The sequence below is a fragment of the Brachycentrus maculatus genome, unplaced genomic scaffold, assembly GCF_059751285.1.
Source record: "Brachycentrus maculatus isolate JH-2025_06_01 unplaced genomic scaffold, ASM5975128v1 h1tg000157l, whole genome shotgun sequence".
NCBI lineage: Eukaryota > Metazoa > Arthropoda > Insecta > Trichoptera > Brachycentridae > Brachycentrus > Brachycentrus maculatus.
Genome location: NW_028280910.1, coordinates 1,212,697 through 1,228,446, shown reverse-complemented (window position 1 = coordinate 1,228,446; position 15,750 = coordinate 1,212,697). Strand labels below are relative to the sequence as shown.

Here is a 15,750-nt window from a genome sequence, read left to right as displayed (position 1 = left end):
ATTTTGGACGGTTGAAATGTCCCAAAAGCTTTCAGAATCACACAAACCCGAGAGCGCATTTATAGCAGAAAAAAATAGTCAAATCTGGATAGATAGAGTTCACACTGAGCTATTTACGTCATTTTTTCTAACCACCGTCAATACAAACAAAATTATTTATATGAAGATAAAAAAATCCACTTGAGTAGTGATTTTTATGGTGTCTATTTACTTTCACACAAAAATACAAGTTGTAGCAAATTAATGGTTCTTGCTAATAGAACTAAGAACTAGCATATTAATTTGTGGAGAAAATCAAATCTTTTTTCTGTTACATACATTGAAAATAAATGAATGTCTGGATTTCTAATTAGGGTTTAAAAAACTTTTTTGGAATGTTAGCGATATTAATCCAAAGGGACATTTTCCGCAAATTTATACATAATATGTGACAATTTATTATACAAAAGGCATGGTGCTATTCTAATTTATTTCGATCAAAGAGACGCTGGAAGCATTTTTATTTTCTACACATTTTATATACATACTTAAGAAAAGGTATTAAAGCGTTTAGATTGTATTTTTTTTTTACTATTTTATACTACACAAATAAGAAATAAAAAAAATTCCATTGAAGTATAAAAAAATTTACAGTTTGGCAATGTTATATACATAAATGTTCTTGGTAGTTTTAAAATATGCAGGTAAGTACATATTATATGGGTAGGTAGTAAATTGCTGTCATAATATTAAAAAAATTATATTGTCCTTAAATTCAAAGCTGTACAGAATGTCTTCTTCTGTGAATTTATGAGTTTCTAAATATGATTGATTTGATTGATTGATTGATTGAGTTGATTTGTGGGTATGAAACAATATACTACATATCTATAAATTTGTATGTAAATATTGCATTAGTTTATCATTAGTTGACTCTACAAAAAGTATTCATGACACACGTCTCAATCGTTCATTAAATTATTGCCATATTATATTCGCAAAATATATAAAACATTTGGAAAATAAAACATATTTTGGATACATTTTTTGCACTACATTTATTTTCCTGTCCAAAGGCTGATTCTTCCGTTTTCAAAAGCCAGATTTTTCTTCGGAAGGGGAACGAGATGGCCTCTTTTTACTATACCCATGTCTTCACCGGGAAAGTACTGAAATAAAAAATACAGATATGTATACTTTATTTTATTTTGTTACCCAGTTCCCAGTTTGTCCCGAGCGTGACTCGGGCGAGGAGTGCTGCTCAGGAAAATCGTATTCCGACTTCTTAGTATTGATTTGCCTGAGACAAATATATTTGTTTTTATTGACTAACCCGAGCAGTGTTCAGGCAGTCTTTTTTCAACTGATTGGTGACGATTTCTTGCACTTGCGAATTTTCTCGACAAAATTGGGCTGTCAAGTAGTCAATCTGTCTTTTGTTGAGAGCTTTGTATTTGATCAGCATACAAAATAGACAATGATGTGACAGACAGTGTCTCATATTTAACACGGCAAAAATGATCTATATTTTAGGTCAATCTTTTCAAAATAAGAGCCGGTACATGGCATTCACTTCAAAAATTACAAAACGTTATTTACTTACTTGACATTGAGAAATAAATGTGAGCAAATTTTGTGAGAGTGTTTTATTTGATTCTGTGAGTTTTTCCAAGCTGCAAAAACAAAAAAAAATAATAAATTTAATAACATAATAACAATTTTATAAATTTAACCTGTCAAACATATCGCTCACTCCTTTCAAGAACGTCATAAATCAAAAATCGTCAATTTTCAGTTATGCACGTTTTCGGAATGCCCAGAAAATATACTATATCTCAGCAAAAGAGGTATATTTTTAACTTGATATTTATCCGCTACAGGGCAGAAAGTGTTGTTTTTGCATTTTGAAGAAAAGGTATTGTTTATTTATTTTTTTAAATGTATTTTTCAAATGGAGAAAGAACCTTCAGGTTTTACCTAAAAAGATCTGTTCCACAGTAAAAAGTTTAATAAGTAGCTTGATATTTATTTTTAATACATTGTATTATATTTTTAAACTTTAAAAACGTCCTCCTGAAAAATCAAGTTTTTTGATTTATGACGTTTTTGAAAGGAGTGAGCGATATGAGTTTCTGCAGAAAAAAACTATCAGGGAGTAAGTTCTTTTTTTTACTATTTATATTTTTATATCAATATAATGAAAAACATAACATAATTTATGTCAAAATTATCAACATTTTACTTGGGTTAAAAATAGTTTTAAGTAAAGTGTGATGGGTAAAACAGGAAAATAATCTGGTGTCGGTTTAGTGTTTAAATAAAACCACAGATGGCAGTACAAGTGCCATTTTAAAAATAAATGTCACCGGGCTTTAGTTATAATAAGCGCGGGCGTTTATATATGCACATGCTCCTTTGAGGAAAGTTTAGTTTTGACAACCATGAATGGCCATACTCGCCGGATAGCTTGAAGTACTTTGACACTGATACTACTGAGTGCTGTCTAACTATATATTATAGAGTATATATCATAGCGTAGTCTGACAGATGAATCTAAAGCTAAAATGGAGGGAAAACATGGGTTTTTGATTGGATACCAACAGAAACACAGTGCACACTGTGGCTACGTATTGGTTATTGCGGATCTTACATACTCGGCACTGATGTGTTTAAAAAAGGACAGGTAAGAGATATTTTAGAGAGCCTACCTTTCTTTTTTGGACAGTCTGGTAACTATTGCGCTGCAAATTTTTTGATTGGCGTCTTCATCGAATAAGGGAATTCCAAAATGACATTCTAGAAGGGTCCATTTCTGCAAGATTAATATTTTTAGTAAAATGCGTACGATACACAAATTATTTGGGATGATCACTATGAGGCATCAGAAGCTATTACATATCAAAAATATCAATTAAAATAAAAATATATTTCATGTCTAAAAGTACACAAATACTGAATTTAACCCTCGAGTAATAGATTCAGTATTTGTGTACTTTTGGGTATTTATAGAAAAATAGACCAATATAGTTTAGACCAAGTGGACCAAGTTATATTATGTATAACGACTGTTACGAACCAATGTAACAATCGTTACATTTTTAACGTGAATTAAAATCAATACTTTTAATCTTTGCAAACATTTATTTGTGCATTTAAAAAAAAATTGTTCTTAATTTGTGATCAATCATTTGCAACTTGCAGAGTTTAGTTTCTTACACCTAATAACAAGTATTTATTTCTAATTACATCTTACATTCACCGGCTAGTCTTTATATCGACCATTACAGTCACTATTCGTAAGATTTTTCATCAAATAAATAAATGATTTAATTTAGAATTGATATAAAACATTTAAATTTATTTTCCATTTATATTTACTGTTTCTCTCAACTGTTTATCATTTTTCACATAATCCAGAATGTGTATTATTGTAACGAGCCGTATTAATTACTTACTTCAGATTTTGCAATCTTTTTATGGACATCTTCTAAATTTGTGTCTTCAAGTTCCCCGCCGGAGCTGCCATCAGCCAGTTTAGTGGAATCTTCTCCGCCAGATTGTGATTCCTTATTGAGCTGCGAGAACATAGAAATATTCTCGTCCACTGGACTCATGAGGTTGTCGATGGACTCCAGTCGTAACACGTCACTCGTTTTGAACTCCAGTTCGTTCTCCGTGCCCGTTTTTCGTTTATCGCTTATCTTGCAAGAGTGAGGGTTGTCGCAATCTTCGTTTTGGTTTTCTAATTGATCTAGTTCCTGGCAGAGAAGGTTCGAGCAGTCGGCGCTCGTAAAACCATTAGCCGGAGAGTGTGTTTTGCTTTGTACGGTCGGGGTGACGGCAAAGTGCGATTCGTTCGGCGATTGCAAACGACTATCGTGGGCCGCGTTCTGATCCAAAAGCAGTTTTTCACTTATCTCTTTTCTCAAACGCTCCTCGTTGATAAGCACATCCTCGCTGGACGAAGTTCTCGCGACATTTGAACTTGTACCTTGGCTTTCTTTCAATTTGTCAAAAACGTTCTGATTGTCTACGACTGATTCGTCAAAACTCATCTGGGAAGATGGGATTCTCACTGTTTTTGATTTCCGTTTAAATGCTTCTGGAACAAATGTACCGCGGTATTATTTTGGCAAAAAAAAAACTTCTTATCAAATTTATTATAGAGGAGATGGGGCACATGGAAAATATATGTCTAACATCGCAGTGTAGTGGTTATTGTGCTTGTCTACCATGCTTGGAAGTACAAAGCTCGATTTCCACAAAAATAAGAGGATTTTTTACTATAATATTTATTTCATATAACCCTAGACGTGGTACCTGACGTGCAGGATTTTTAAATCATTTAAAACTAAATTCAAAACTTTTTTTATTATTTATTACATTAAAAACTGTAATGAATAAAAAAAGGTCGATTTGGTGTGAGCAGAAGGCAGATCTCCTGGCTATATGAGAATGGACGGGAATTAGAACAGTCGAGACGGTGTTTAGAGCTGCCCAAGACAACAACACATACCCTCTCAAGTGATAATCACATCATAGTGATAGTGACTTGACATGACATACAAAGAAGAACATAATATTATAAAAAAACATACGTGTTGGTGCTTTTCCGAGTGAGACTTCAGTGGGTACTTTTTCTATACCCCAATCTGGTACGCCAATATCCACCATAGTGATGTACCCACACGTGTGTTCCAAGTCAACGCTGGATGATAACCTTTTGAGAGCCGAATGCTGCCACCAAGGAGCACCGTTTTCATCTAAGAAGAACACAGTGTGCATTCTATTATGTGTATTTACTACAATTCGTCTCTAATAATGAGAATATCTATATAAAATATTATACGTACGGGCTCAGAATTTTTATATTCCTCTCTAATACAATAGTTACATATATTGCATAAAACTATTATAATATAAAGTAATTCATTTGCAGTGACGGAAATAAATTGTAAAAAAAAATCCAGGATAGAATCATCAATACACAAACGTTTCCCAGTGTATGCGTTCGTGTTGCCTCTGCGTACTAGCGCACGCGGCTTCACACTGTTTTTGCTGATCTCCTATTAGTGGCGCACAAGTCATTCTTCGGGGTGGTCGTGCCGCTACGCTAGCTATACTGGTTACTTGCAATGTATTTTTCTCGTTTTCAGATACTTACCAGAGCTAACATTACAAAAATGATACATTTCAACTATTGTCAATAAAAGAAACATTTAGGAATACATATACACATTTTTTCCCTTTTTAAATCACATTTTCATATGGTGTACAAAATACATATCACCGTCGCACACAGAAGTTTTTAGCACCGTAAAGGATAGGTAAATATAAATATACTTGTAATTTACTGGTGATTTAGTTTTGTGGGGTATGTAGCCACATTGTCGAGTTTGCAGCGCTGGCGTTAGCAGGACGGGAGCGTAACGAGACGAACTAAACCGGAGATCTCCGAGCGAAACCGGCGATAAAGCGACAGAATCTCCGAAACGGCGAGAGCTGCTTTGTTCGTTGAAACAGACAGACGTTTTTATTGCGACTTTCATTTCATTTCTTTAACTATATATATATATTGTAAAGTATTTTGTAATTATCTGATTCCAGTGTTATCGCATTTATTTAAATAAAAGGACTAACTGTAAGTACAGCATTCTTTCATTTTTACTCTGGTCACCCTATCTACATCATAACGGCCATACGCCACCAAAAACCAGCCAGAATTAAAATAGCAACTTGCTATAGTTTTGTCCCGACAGAGATAGGGGAAGAATCATCAATATACCTTTGTCATCCTCGCAGGGGGGGAAGGGGAGGAGCGCGGTGGTGGCCGCGTCGCGCACCCCGTAGGCCTGCACCATGACGGGGCTGTACTTGAGGGTGGCGTTGATGGCCAGGAAGTTGCAGGTGGGCAGCACCACGGCCTCGTGCTGCCAGGAGGACACCAGCAGGCGGGAGAAGCCCAGGAACAGGCGGGGGAGGTGCTTCAACACGCTTCCTGGAAATACAAAAATTAACTAACTAACTAACCATCACGCCGCTTCACGCAGGGGTAGGCAGAGACAATAGAACGCCACACCATTCTGTCCTTGCAAACATTCCTCGCCTCTTCCACGTTCATGCATCTCCTCATACACACCCGCGGATTTTCGACTCCTAACCTGACCTGACCTGCTTTGGCATAACAAAAATTAAAAAAATTGTATTTTCATCAATTGATTCAGCAGTCACTTAAGGGTGGTAATTTTAACTTTTACTAGGTAAATACTACAATTTAAATAATCTTTTATGACACATGGTGTTTGAAAATGATGCGGAATCCATCAAAACACGTGTCACAATAGGTTTTAAGAAATAGTTTTTTAGAGGCTTGTCTGCAGGTAGGATAGTGAGGATAACGGAGGTAAATGTGAAAAATACATCACAAACACCCGGACCATTGAAAATAAATCTTTTTTGAATTTATTTCGCACTTAGACACCAGTTTCGCAGTCGACTGTCTACTGTTCCCAACTACGCCACGGCGCTCGTCATAAAAGTAAAACTGAAATGAAAAATCTGTTATGACACCTGATCAATTGTATTCAATGTCATTATTAGTAGTCATTGAGCCAGAAATGGGTCCCATCACTGAACAATATTTTGGTCGAAAACAGTGGATCTTGAAATTCAACAATTTGTAAACGTTGTCGCCCTGTTTTTCAAGTCTTCCCATAATGAAATGTCAAATTTAACTGAATAAAATTACCGTGGCAGTTCAACCAGAACCTAAGCACAAGCTGTCTATTGAAAAAAAAACGTCATAATGACTCACCCTGTAGTAGTTAGGCTTAAGGTGGAGACTGGACCATTTCGTCGTAACGTAACATGTTATGATGCGAGCATTCAGGCAGTCAGTACAGCGAGCCGAGCGCTCCATCCATAGTTTCGGATGCTCGAATGCATCGCCGCGAGCAATGTTACGACGAAATGCTCCAGTCAGTCTCCACCTTTACACAGTACTCACTCAGCTCAGCAATGATTTCTTGGAGGCCTGGCCTTTGGCTATTTGGGATGTCTTGATCTAAGTTTAGGACTGCAAAGTGTCTGACTATGGAGAGCGATGTATTGGATTTGGCGTACCTTTGGTGAGTATGAGCGTCGGGGGTCCATATCCCGTGATGTGGTAGATGTAGAGCTTGAACCAGAGGGAGTTGGTCTCCTGCGGACAGGGGCCCAGGAAGGGGGGCGTGGAGGGGGCGCCCGCAGGGGGGCGCACCTCGCGAGACAAGGGGGCCATGGACACCAGCAGTCTGAAAGTGTTCATTCAATTTGCATTCACTTTGAAAACAATTTATGATTTTACTGAATTTATTTATGTCAGAAAATTTGGCCTTGTGAGTGCATTAACAATGCTTTGTTCAAAACAGATGTATTTAACCACCCTATCTACGTATCAACATCCGCTTTAGCGGATTATCGCCTGAAAGCAACAAGTCATATCCCGTAATACTACGTTTAGGTACAAAAAAGTATACTCGCAACCACGGAAACGTTCCTACTCGCCCTACGCGTACAATATGTCATACAGTGCGTTTTGTGACAAAATAAAATCATTTTATAAAAATTCACAATCTCCAATTTAATTTGGTATTTTCCGTGAGCTTGATTCGGGTAATCCATAGTCCTACTCACTTGTACTTGTTGTTCAGCAGTCGGGCAGCCGTTGCTGTGTCTAGGGACTGTAGGCTCTCGCATCGTACGAGGTCCAGCGGTCGCAGGGGAGCGAGGGCTCGCAAGGCGGAGCGGAGGACCAGGGCGTGGGTCCAGTAGCGCTTGGCTTCCCCTTCGATGTCCTGCCAACCAATCTGGAAAAGGCCGATAAATTTAAAAAAAACTTACGGTAATAAATGTTAATTTTAAATGAAAGGAAACAAAATTTAAAGAACAAAAGGTATACAGTAAAATCTGAATATAAGAGATCTCTTAAGACCCAGTATTCGTTAAATCGCAACATAATTTTTTCTAAATCCAGGTAACATTTTACGTGACTGATTTTTTTCTTAAAATACTGTTTTTGCAGATAATTGAAAGGTTAACTCATTCTAAAAGTAACACAATAAAAATAATTATACCTTGTCAAGTTCATCAAGGAAACTGTTTATGCTTTCATCACATAATTTTCCAACTTCAAACATTGTCACTGCGTGGTTCTTCAAATCCTGAAGAAAGATAAATATGGCTATAATAAAACAATGCAATAATGCAAAATTAACAAAAATAAAATAGGCGTACTTAGTTGATAAAGATGACATTTACTATGTTTTATTTGGATCGTAAAATAATAATGCGAATACTGGAAGATGTACACCTAATATAGGCAACTAAACACAGCTGAAATGCGAATGTCCCTTGGAGACAAAATAAAGAGGTCACACATTCGTTGAAGCCTGGGCGTAACAGGCATCACTAGTAAGGTAGAGGAAAGGCAATTGAGATGGTATGGGCACATAGGACTCAGAGAACCTGAACATATTGTGAACCAGGCAATCGCCATGGATCTTCCTCGAAAGACATCTTCATATAATATGCACCATTGGGTGCTGTTGAGGGTCACTTTTTGCTATCATAAAGTACATATTATCATAAAGTACAGCAGAGTCCTGTGAAATAGTCCCCGATAAAAGGGGGACTTTGTGGTGACAAAGTGAAAGCCAAGAATACAATATTTACCGGAGATTGCGCTCAGTTAAGTAGGCTTAAATTTTGCATTTAACACAATATGTTAAATATGTTACCATAATATGGTAGATATATATGCACCTCTGAAATTCTTAATTTGGTAGGTGTACCTTTAATGGAAAAACTTTGCGGAACACTGTTTTATATGATACTGATGTCCAGTTCGCTGATAATGCATATCGAATTTTACTGATTACTTGCGCATGTGCATTTGCATAATTTTTCTTGGAAAAATCACCGCTCCCTTGATTCGCACAGTTTGTTTTGTCTGCAATAATGATAAAAACTGTAATACAATATTTATATTTACCGGAGACAAATTTCCCATCATGAGATACGCCGTCAACGTGGAGTCAAATAAAAATGCAAATCGTGGTCCTTTTCTATCATCACAGTTGGTATCCTTGTAAACCCCGGGAAATATTGGCTGCAAATGGAACTGCATAAGTGAACAAGTACACAGAAACACGGTTAGAAAAACTGTTTATCATTAGTCATGTATGCCAACACGTAAATTAGTGAAACAAAGTGGCGTACACACCCGTTCCTCTTTTAGAGGAGTTTCAGGCAGGTTAGTCAAGACTGGCTCCATCTCCAGAGAACTGGACTGGGACTGGTCGAATGTTAATGGTGTGACCGGCCGAACGCTAGAAACAAACAAACCCACACTTATGTTATTTATCGTTCACTTTGTGGTAAGACACGATTCAATTATAAATAAAACACTTGTTTTTTACCACTCGAGTATTATATTGTTATGACTAGTTTCAAATGAGTATGATATGAGTATGAAATGATTGAATACAAACTCGTTTATATTCAATTCCGCAGATAGAAGCATCTGAAGCACATTCTTATGTACAGGACCAACCTGATGATGGTTATGCCTGTGATGAACAATATCACGCCGGATATTCATCTGTTCCATGTGTCTGAGGGGGTATTCCTAAGTGAGATTCTTCTACTACCTTTAACAAGAGTCTTTTTACCTTTTTACTTGTAATTTATATTCATAAAAACACGCCTTATATGTAAGTTTGTCATGTATATATAAACTATTGAATAAATCTAATTGGATTGAAAATTGAATCGGCTTGAATCTGTAGCTTCCGAAACTAGTCGTAACAATATCTACGTTCTTAAGCATCAATCGACCAAACGGGTCCAAATATCATTCCCGTCTGAAGTATGTAATGTTCAATTTTTTTGCTTTTATATTTTGTACTTTTACCAATGGCATAGTGCCTTGACATATTATTAGATCAGGGTTAAATGACTAAGAGAAATATTCATTTTTGTGTGTGCTTGTTACGAAAATGTGCAAAATCACATCGGTTTGTGTGTTTAGTCAGTGCATTCATAAATATGTACAAAATTACATTAAAAAAAAGTGTTAAATATGTATATTATTTCGAGAAATAAAAAAACTTTGTGTTCTGATCCACTCACATTTTTATTAACCAACTAGTTTCGGCAACAACCTGTTGCCCTCTTTAGGGTTACAATAAATCTAACCCTGAAGAGGGCAACAGGTTGTTGCCGAAACTAGGTGGTTAATAAAAATGTGAGTGGATCAGAACACAAAGTATTTTTATTTCTCGAAATAATATATCAATATGATCCACAAAGTTAATGCTTTCAACATTCAAAACATGTTAAAATATGCATTAACATACTGTGTCAAAATAAAATATATACGTATTTGACCACTCTACATATACAAACATATGTGATACGTCGACTATGTATATTATCGCCCAGACGCAATGAGTCGTATCCTGGACATTCAGGTACAAAAAAGTATGCCCGCAACCACGGAATGCATCGGTTTGTGTGTTTAGTCGGTGCATTCACAAATATGTACAAAAAATGTGTTAAAATATGTATAAAATAGGTAAATTTTCTTACATTTTGACCGGAGTCAGGTTCAGCCAAGACGGATGCAGAGTATTGATCGGCGGCACGTCAATTTTCTGGGCGAATCCGAGCCGGCAATACAACGACACGGCTTGCTTCACAAGGTCCACGTCCACTTGCAAGACTGATGACAATTCGCTGACCGAAGTGTTCTCATCGATGGAAACAAATATTTTATACAGGAGGGTCTCGAAGTAGTCACCCATGACCCTGTTCATGACGAAGCCTTGCAAAGGAGGGACTCTCACTCTGTCCACACCCGTTATTGGAACATCGATGTACACTAGACCTTTCCTGAAAGAAAATGTTAATGAAAACATAAATTTTTAAAGCTATACAACTTGTCAAGCTATATGCTTGTCTGGAGGTGGATAGTAAGGATAGGGAAGGTAAATGAGAAAAATACATCACAAACACGCAGACTAATCGAAAATAAATATTTCTTGAATTCGTTTTCGCAGTTGGCGGGAATCGAACCCGCGACGCCAGTCTACCCAACTACGCCACAGCGCCTGTCTAACCCTTCTTCTAACCCTTATCTGCACCCAATGGTGCATAGGGCACTGCATCGTATAGAAGCAGTGTTACCTTGATCGCTAAATACACGGAGGAAAGGTGATCAGCCTTCTGCTACAGGTACTACTCAGTGCATGTTGGTCCTCGGGTCAATCAAAATCTTAGTTTGGCTCAACTTATAATTACATATTTTGAAGTTTGTTAACCTTTAGTTAGGTAAAGAAAAATATAATTTTAATGTTTAATAATGTGTTAATATGATTATTGCATTAGTGTTTACATTTCACGGTTTAAAGCCAATTTGTTAATATAAGTCATTTGAGTGGTTAGTTGAGTCATATAAACATAAAGTAAGCAAGATAACAAGTGGAGAAATTAGTGGTTTGTATGTAAGTAGTAAAATATTTATCTTATCTATATGTAGATCTACTATAATAATAATAAAATCCACGCAAAGAAGGCAATTATAAGTTTAAATTAGTAAAATATTGTGTGATATGATATTACTAACCTAACCTACGCATAATGGTTAGTTTGTTAGTAAACTTACTTGTAAAGGCTCTGGACTGTGGCATGGTCAAGCGTTCCCAGGGTTTGGGAGCCTTCGTCAATAAGGATGTCAATTAACATCCTCTCTTCTTCAGTTAAATACTGAAAAATGGAAAAAGAATATGAAAAACTAATAATGATATTTAGACAGCATTAACCTTTTAACCGCGTTAACTTTGTTCCTAAGAGACGCCCGTGCGCGGCGGTATTTTTTTGAAATGATTACTTTTATCATGTATTTAGTTAAGAAATGATTTATTTTCCTAAACAAAAATGTTCAATGGGATTCATTGTGCCTTTTTGGTACTCTATACACTTGTGTCACATTATTCTTGAAATATATCGTAATATAAACAAATTAGATCGTAACATAAATAAATCAAAGCACGCATCGTGTGTCACTCTTACCCACTGGCGATGCGTAGCGTCGAGAGTGAGACAGATATGGGGCATGATTATGGCGCGGACTAATTACCGACCGAAAGAAAAATCAGGGATCTGTTCTTTTATTTATCCTTGTGATGTTACAAATTATTAGTCAGATATTTCAACAGATGTCATAAGGCCAAGGATTGACGTATTATTTTATCCAAAGTTCCACACCATGAAAAAATCCCTCCAAGTTGAACTGAGGTTCGAAACTTGGAGCAAAGTAAAAACACAAAGGGTTATGTCAGCCGCGTACAGGGAATGTTTTGTGAAAACACATACGGTTATGCGAGCCGCGTGGATCCGGTTAAACTGTTAACACATTGTTTGCGGGAAATGCTTAAAAGTGTCTTTTACATACTGTTAGTAGAGAGCGGGAGATACTTATGAGCGTTCTCTTTGCTTACTTTTGGTATAGAGAAAGAGATGCCAAAAAACATTTTACAGATGGGAATTGGGTGTTGCGGTTACTTGTGATAAGTATACTGAGGGTCGAGCTGCAGACTGGTGGAGTATAATTAGGGTCGGGGTCGATGAAAAACTGCCCGATAACAATGTGTTAAGTGGGTGGTAGGTAGTATAGTAAGGTGTTTTCAAAATAAAAAGTAGTCATATCTTAGTAACATATCTTGACTTTCAAATTCGTCTTCATCTATGTTGAGATGTCAAAATAAATAACTCTTAAGTGGAGAAACCCAGATTTGTAAAAAAGGATTTGGAACCGGGATTACAATTTAGGTCGTTTTAAACCCTGTACATACCCAAACTTCCATACTTCTTTATCTATGTTGAGATATTGATATTGAACATAATGTTCGCTGGTTCATAATATATCAATGGTTCAATGACAAAGGGCCACAACGCAAAAAAAATTAACATCTTTATTCCAAAAATGTGTCTAAATTGTCAGATACCCATGATTCTAGCGTTAGAAATGTCCATTTCTAAAGCTAGAATCATGGGTGCTTTTCAAATATGAAAATGTTGATGATTTAGATACCATTTTTGGAATAAAGAGTTCATTTTTTGTTTGCGTTGTGGCCCTTTGGCATATGACCAGCGATATATGAGCATTAATTTTACTAAAATGTACGAATGGTTATCTACCTTGACATCGTCTTCAAGCACATAACCGAGCTCCAGTCGCCACCAGGGCTGCAGAGGAGGCTGGCAGGGCAAGGAAGGAAGCAGTCGTCTACTGGAAGTTCTCCTAACTCGGCCCCTACCTCGAGCTCTGTTCATCAACTCGATGTACTCGTTACGCCCGATCCCCAAAAGGCGGAGACCTTCACGAGGACAAAAAATACACATGCAGTCAGAAAAATGAAAGATATGAACGTGCTCAACTTACAAAAATATTAAATCATTAAACTTCACGATAAAATTGGATGAATTCATTTGATTTATTAATTTGGTGGTTACTTTGAAGCAGATTTCATAACTTTTGTGGCACGTGATTCAATATTTTGTGGTGTAATGGTTAGAACGTTTGACTGCATGTTTGATTCCTAGTAGCATTAAATTAGTAGCGGGGTCAAAATAAGTATACATTAATTATTAAAAACAGATTTAAGTTTTGTACTGACATTGGTTGGTGGAATTTATATGATAATTTAAACAAACTACTTAAGTATTTAGTTTTCCACATATATCTTATTTGACCAGTGACCAGGTTTCATGATTACCGACATAAGCAAATGGGACCACCAGTAACACATAAAAATTCAGCTAATACGGTGAATCTCTTTGATAAAACTGTATCCGCAAAACTCGAAAAGTAGTCAATGGATTGACTTGAAATTTTTACAGAGGCGGCGTTATGTTGAATCACATAAATGAATGTGACTTTCAGAAATGAAATAGATCCTCATCTATGAGTTAGAGAAGAAAGAAGTTTTAAAGTTCATAAAGATGATGGTTTTTTTTCCATATTTAATTTTTAGGTAGCTAAAATACTTTTATATGTGAATATATTATAACCATAGTGCAACAGCTAGCACTTTTATCCAACATATATGTTGTCCCACACATCAGAAGAGTAATTGACGGTGCCATGCGGTGTGTATTGTCAGCAAGATAAGAAACAATATTATTCGAACCCTTTTCCGCACCCCAATGGTGCATAGGGCACTGCATCATAGAAACGCAGTGTTATCTTGATCGTTAACACACGAAGGAAAGGTGATCAGCCCTCCGCTTCAGGTACCAGTCCAGGGTAATATTGAATAAATATTATTGTGAAAAAATCATTTATATTTATTAGACCCCCCTCTGGGAATCGAGCCCGGGACCTCCAGAACGGCAGCCGAGCGCGATGACCATTACACTACAGAGGCGGAAACAATATTACAATTGAAAAATACGCTATCATCAGTTCAAATGAAACTTACAATCGGCAGCTGTAAAATTTGGAAGAGTATCGTAACTCTTCTCCATTTCCATTATCAAGCCAACAACTTCTTTGTAGTAACTAAATGGAGTTATCCGCAATCCTGAAACAAAAGAAATATGGATATGATTCTGATTTCAAATTTGAGCAAAAGAAATAGGCACATTAATATATTCATGAACAATGAGAGATAGGTACTTGTACAAACCTTTGACAACCATATCGGCAAGATGGTATGGAAACAGCATAAGGCTGCGAATGCTACTTTGAACCAGGGCTTCATAATAGCGACGTTCATCTTTACGTATTGTTCTCACTACAACAGAATATACAAATAAATGACAAACCATATCATCGGATTGAGAAACACGAGTCTAAAAGTATCTGAATTAATTAATATAATGATAAAAAGGTGTTTATATATCATACTGACCAAGGTTTCCTCGATATCTCAATTGATTTCTGATACTAAATTCGAAGATATATCTCTGATATTCCTTCTGCGAATTGCCTAGTAACTGTAAACAAATAAATAAAAAGTTCAATTTCCATGCTTTTCGCAAACAAAGGCGAGTATGAAACGGAAAATTTACGGTTGCTTTGTGTAAAAAGAAAAGTGGAAAATGGTAATAAAATATGAATCAACCTGTTTAACTTGCGCTGGAAGCTGCGCCCAACTTATCTTATGTCTTATACACTCGTCTAAATCATTCATTTTGCACTTATTTGTTCGTATTAATTGTTAAATTACATACTCGTAGGGTTTTCAATAAATAGTGACAAATAATAAAGCAGATAACAAACGTCAAGACAACACCATCTGACATAAGGTAGACATTTTCTAAAGCAGCCCACACAAGCGAGATTTCCACCGGAGGTTTTTGGTTTGCGTTTTCCACATTCGGAATTTCTAAATCCCATACAAAAATTCCGAAAGCTATAACGTACGAAATATTTTCTGCTCGATACAAAAAAACATGTGTTTGGAATGTTTTTTTTATTATTATTTACGGATTCGTGGATTTGGAATTTCGAAAGAAACGTCTTGGGTCGATGCTAATGCATTAATATTTTATAGCCGATCTTTTCTTTATGTTACTTTGTACCTCTTCAGAAACGGGCGTTTTAGTATTCTGAATGTACGAATTCAATAAAAATATGTGGGGGGTTTTTGCATAAGATTCAATGCCCCTTTCCAGGCACACACTTAGCATTCGGAATTTTCATTATGAGATTCAACATGTTTTTGA

At 36.2% G+C, this 15,750-nt stretch overlaps 1 protein-coding gene across 4 annotated transcripts; it reads right to left on the bottom strand.

Annotated features, from left to right (window-relative positions):
* Positions 1–450: 450 nt before the first annotated feature.
* Positions 451–15,343, bottom strand: LOC148308567 (protein FAM91A1). 4 transcript variants are annotated; one of them, XM_088261515.1, is made up of 18 exons: positions 15,147–15,343; positions 14,934–15,018; positions 14,709–14,816; positions 14,502–14,603; positions 13,219–13,397; positions 11,684–11,784; positions 10,609–10,911; positions 9,242–9,347; positions 9,011–9,139; positions 8,094–8,180; positions 7,654–7,826; positions 7,102–7,271; positions 5,765–5,977; positions 4,578–4,742; positions 3,435–4,081; positions 2,688–2,791; positions 1,583–1,652; positions 451–1,148 (listed from the first exon to the last, which is right to left on the bottom strand). In XM_088261515.1, the coding sequence occupies exons 1-18, from the start codon at positions 15,213–15,215 to the stop codon at positions 1,038–1,040; spliced, it is 2,922 nt and encodes a 973-aa protein (XP_088117641.1). In that variant the 5' UTR covers positions 15,216–15,343; the 3' UTR covers positions 451–1,037. The 4 variants fall into 4 exon arrangements, with proteins under 4 accessions (XP_088117641.1, XP_088117642.1, XP_088117643.1 ...); XM_088261516.1 differs by having other exon boundaries at positions 3,435–4,078; XM_088261517.1 differs by having other exon boundaries at positions 9,011–9,127.
* Positions 15,344–15,750: the final 407 nt, after the last annotated feature.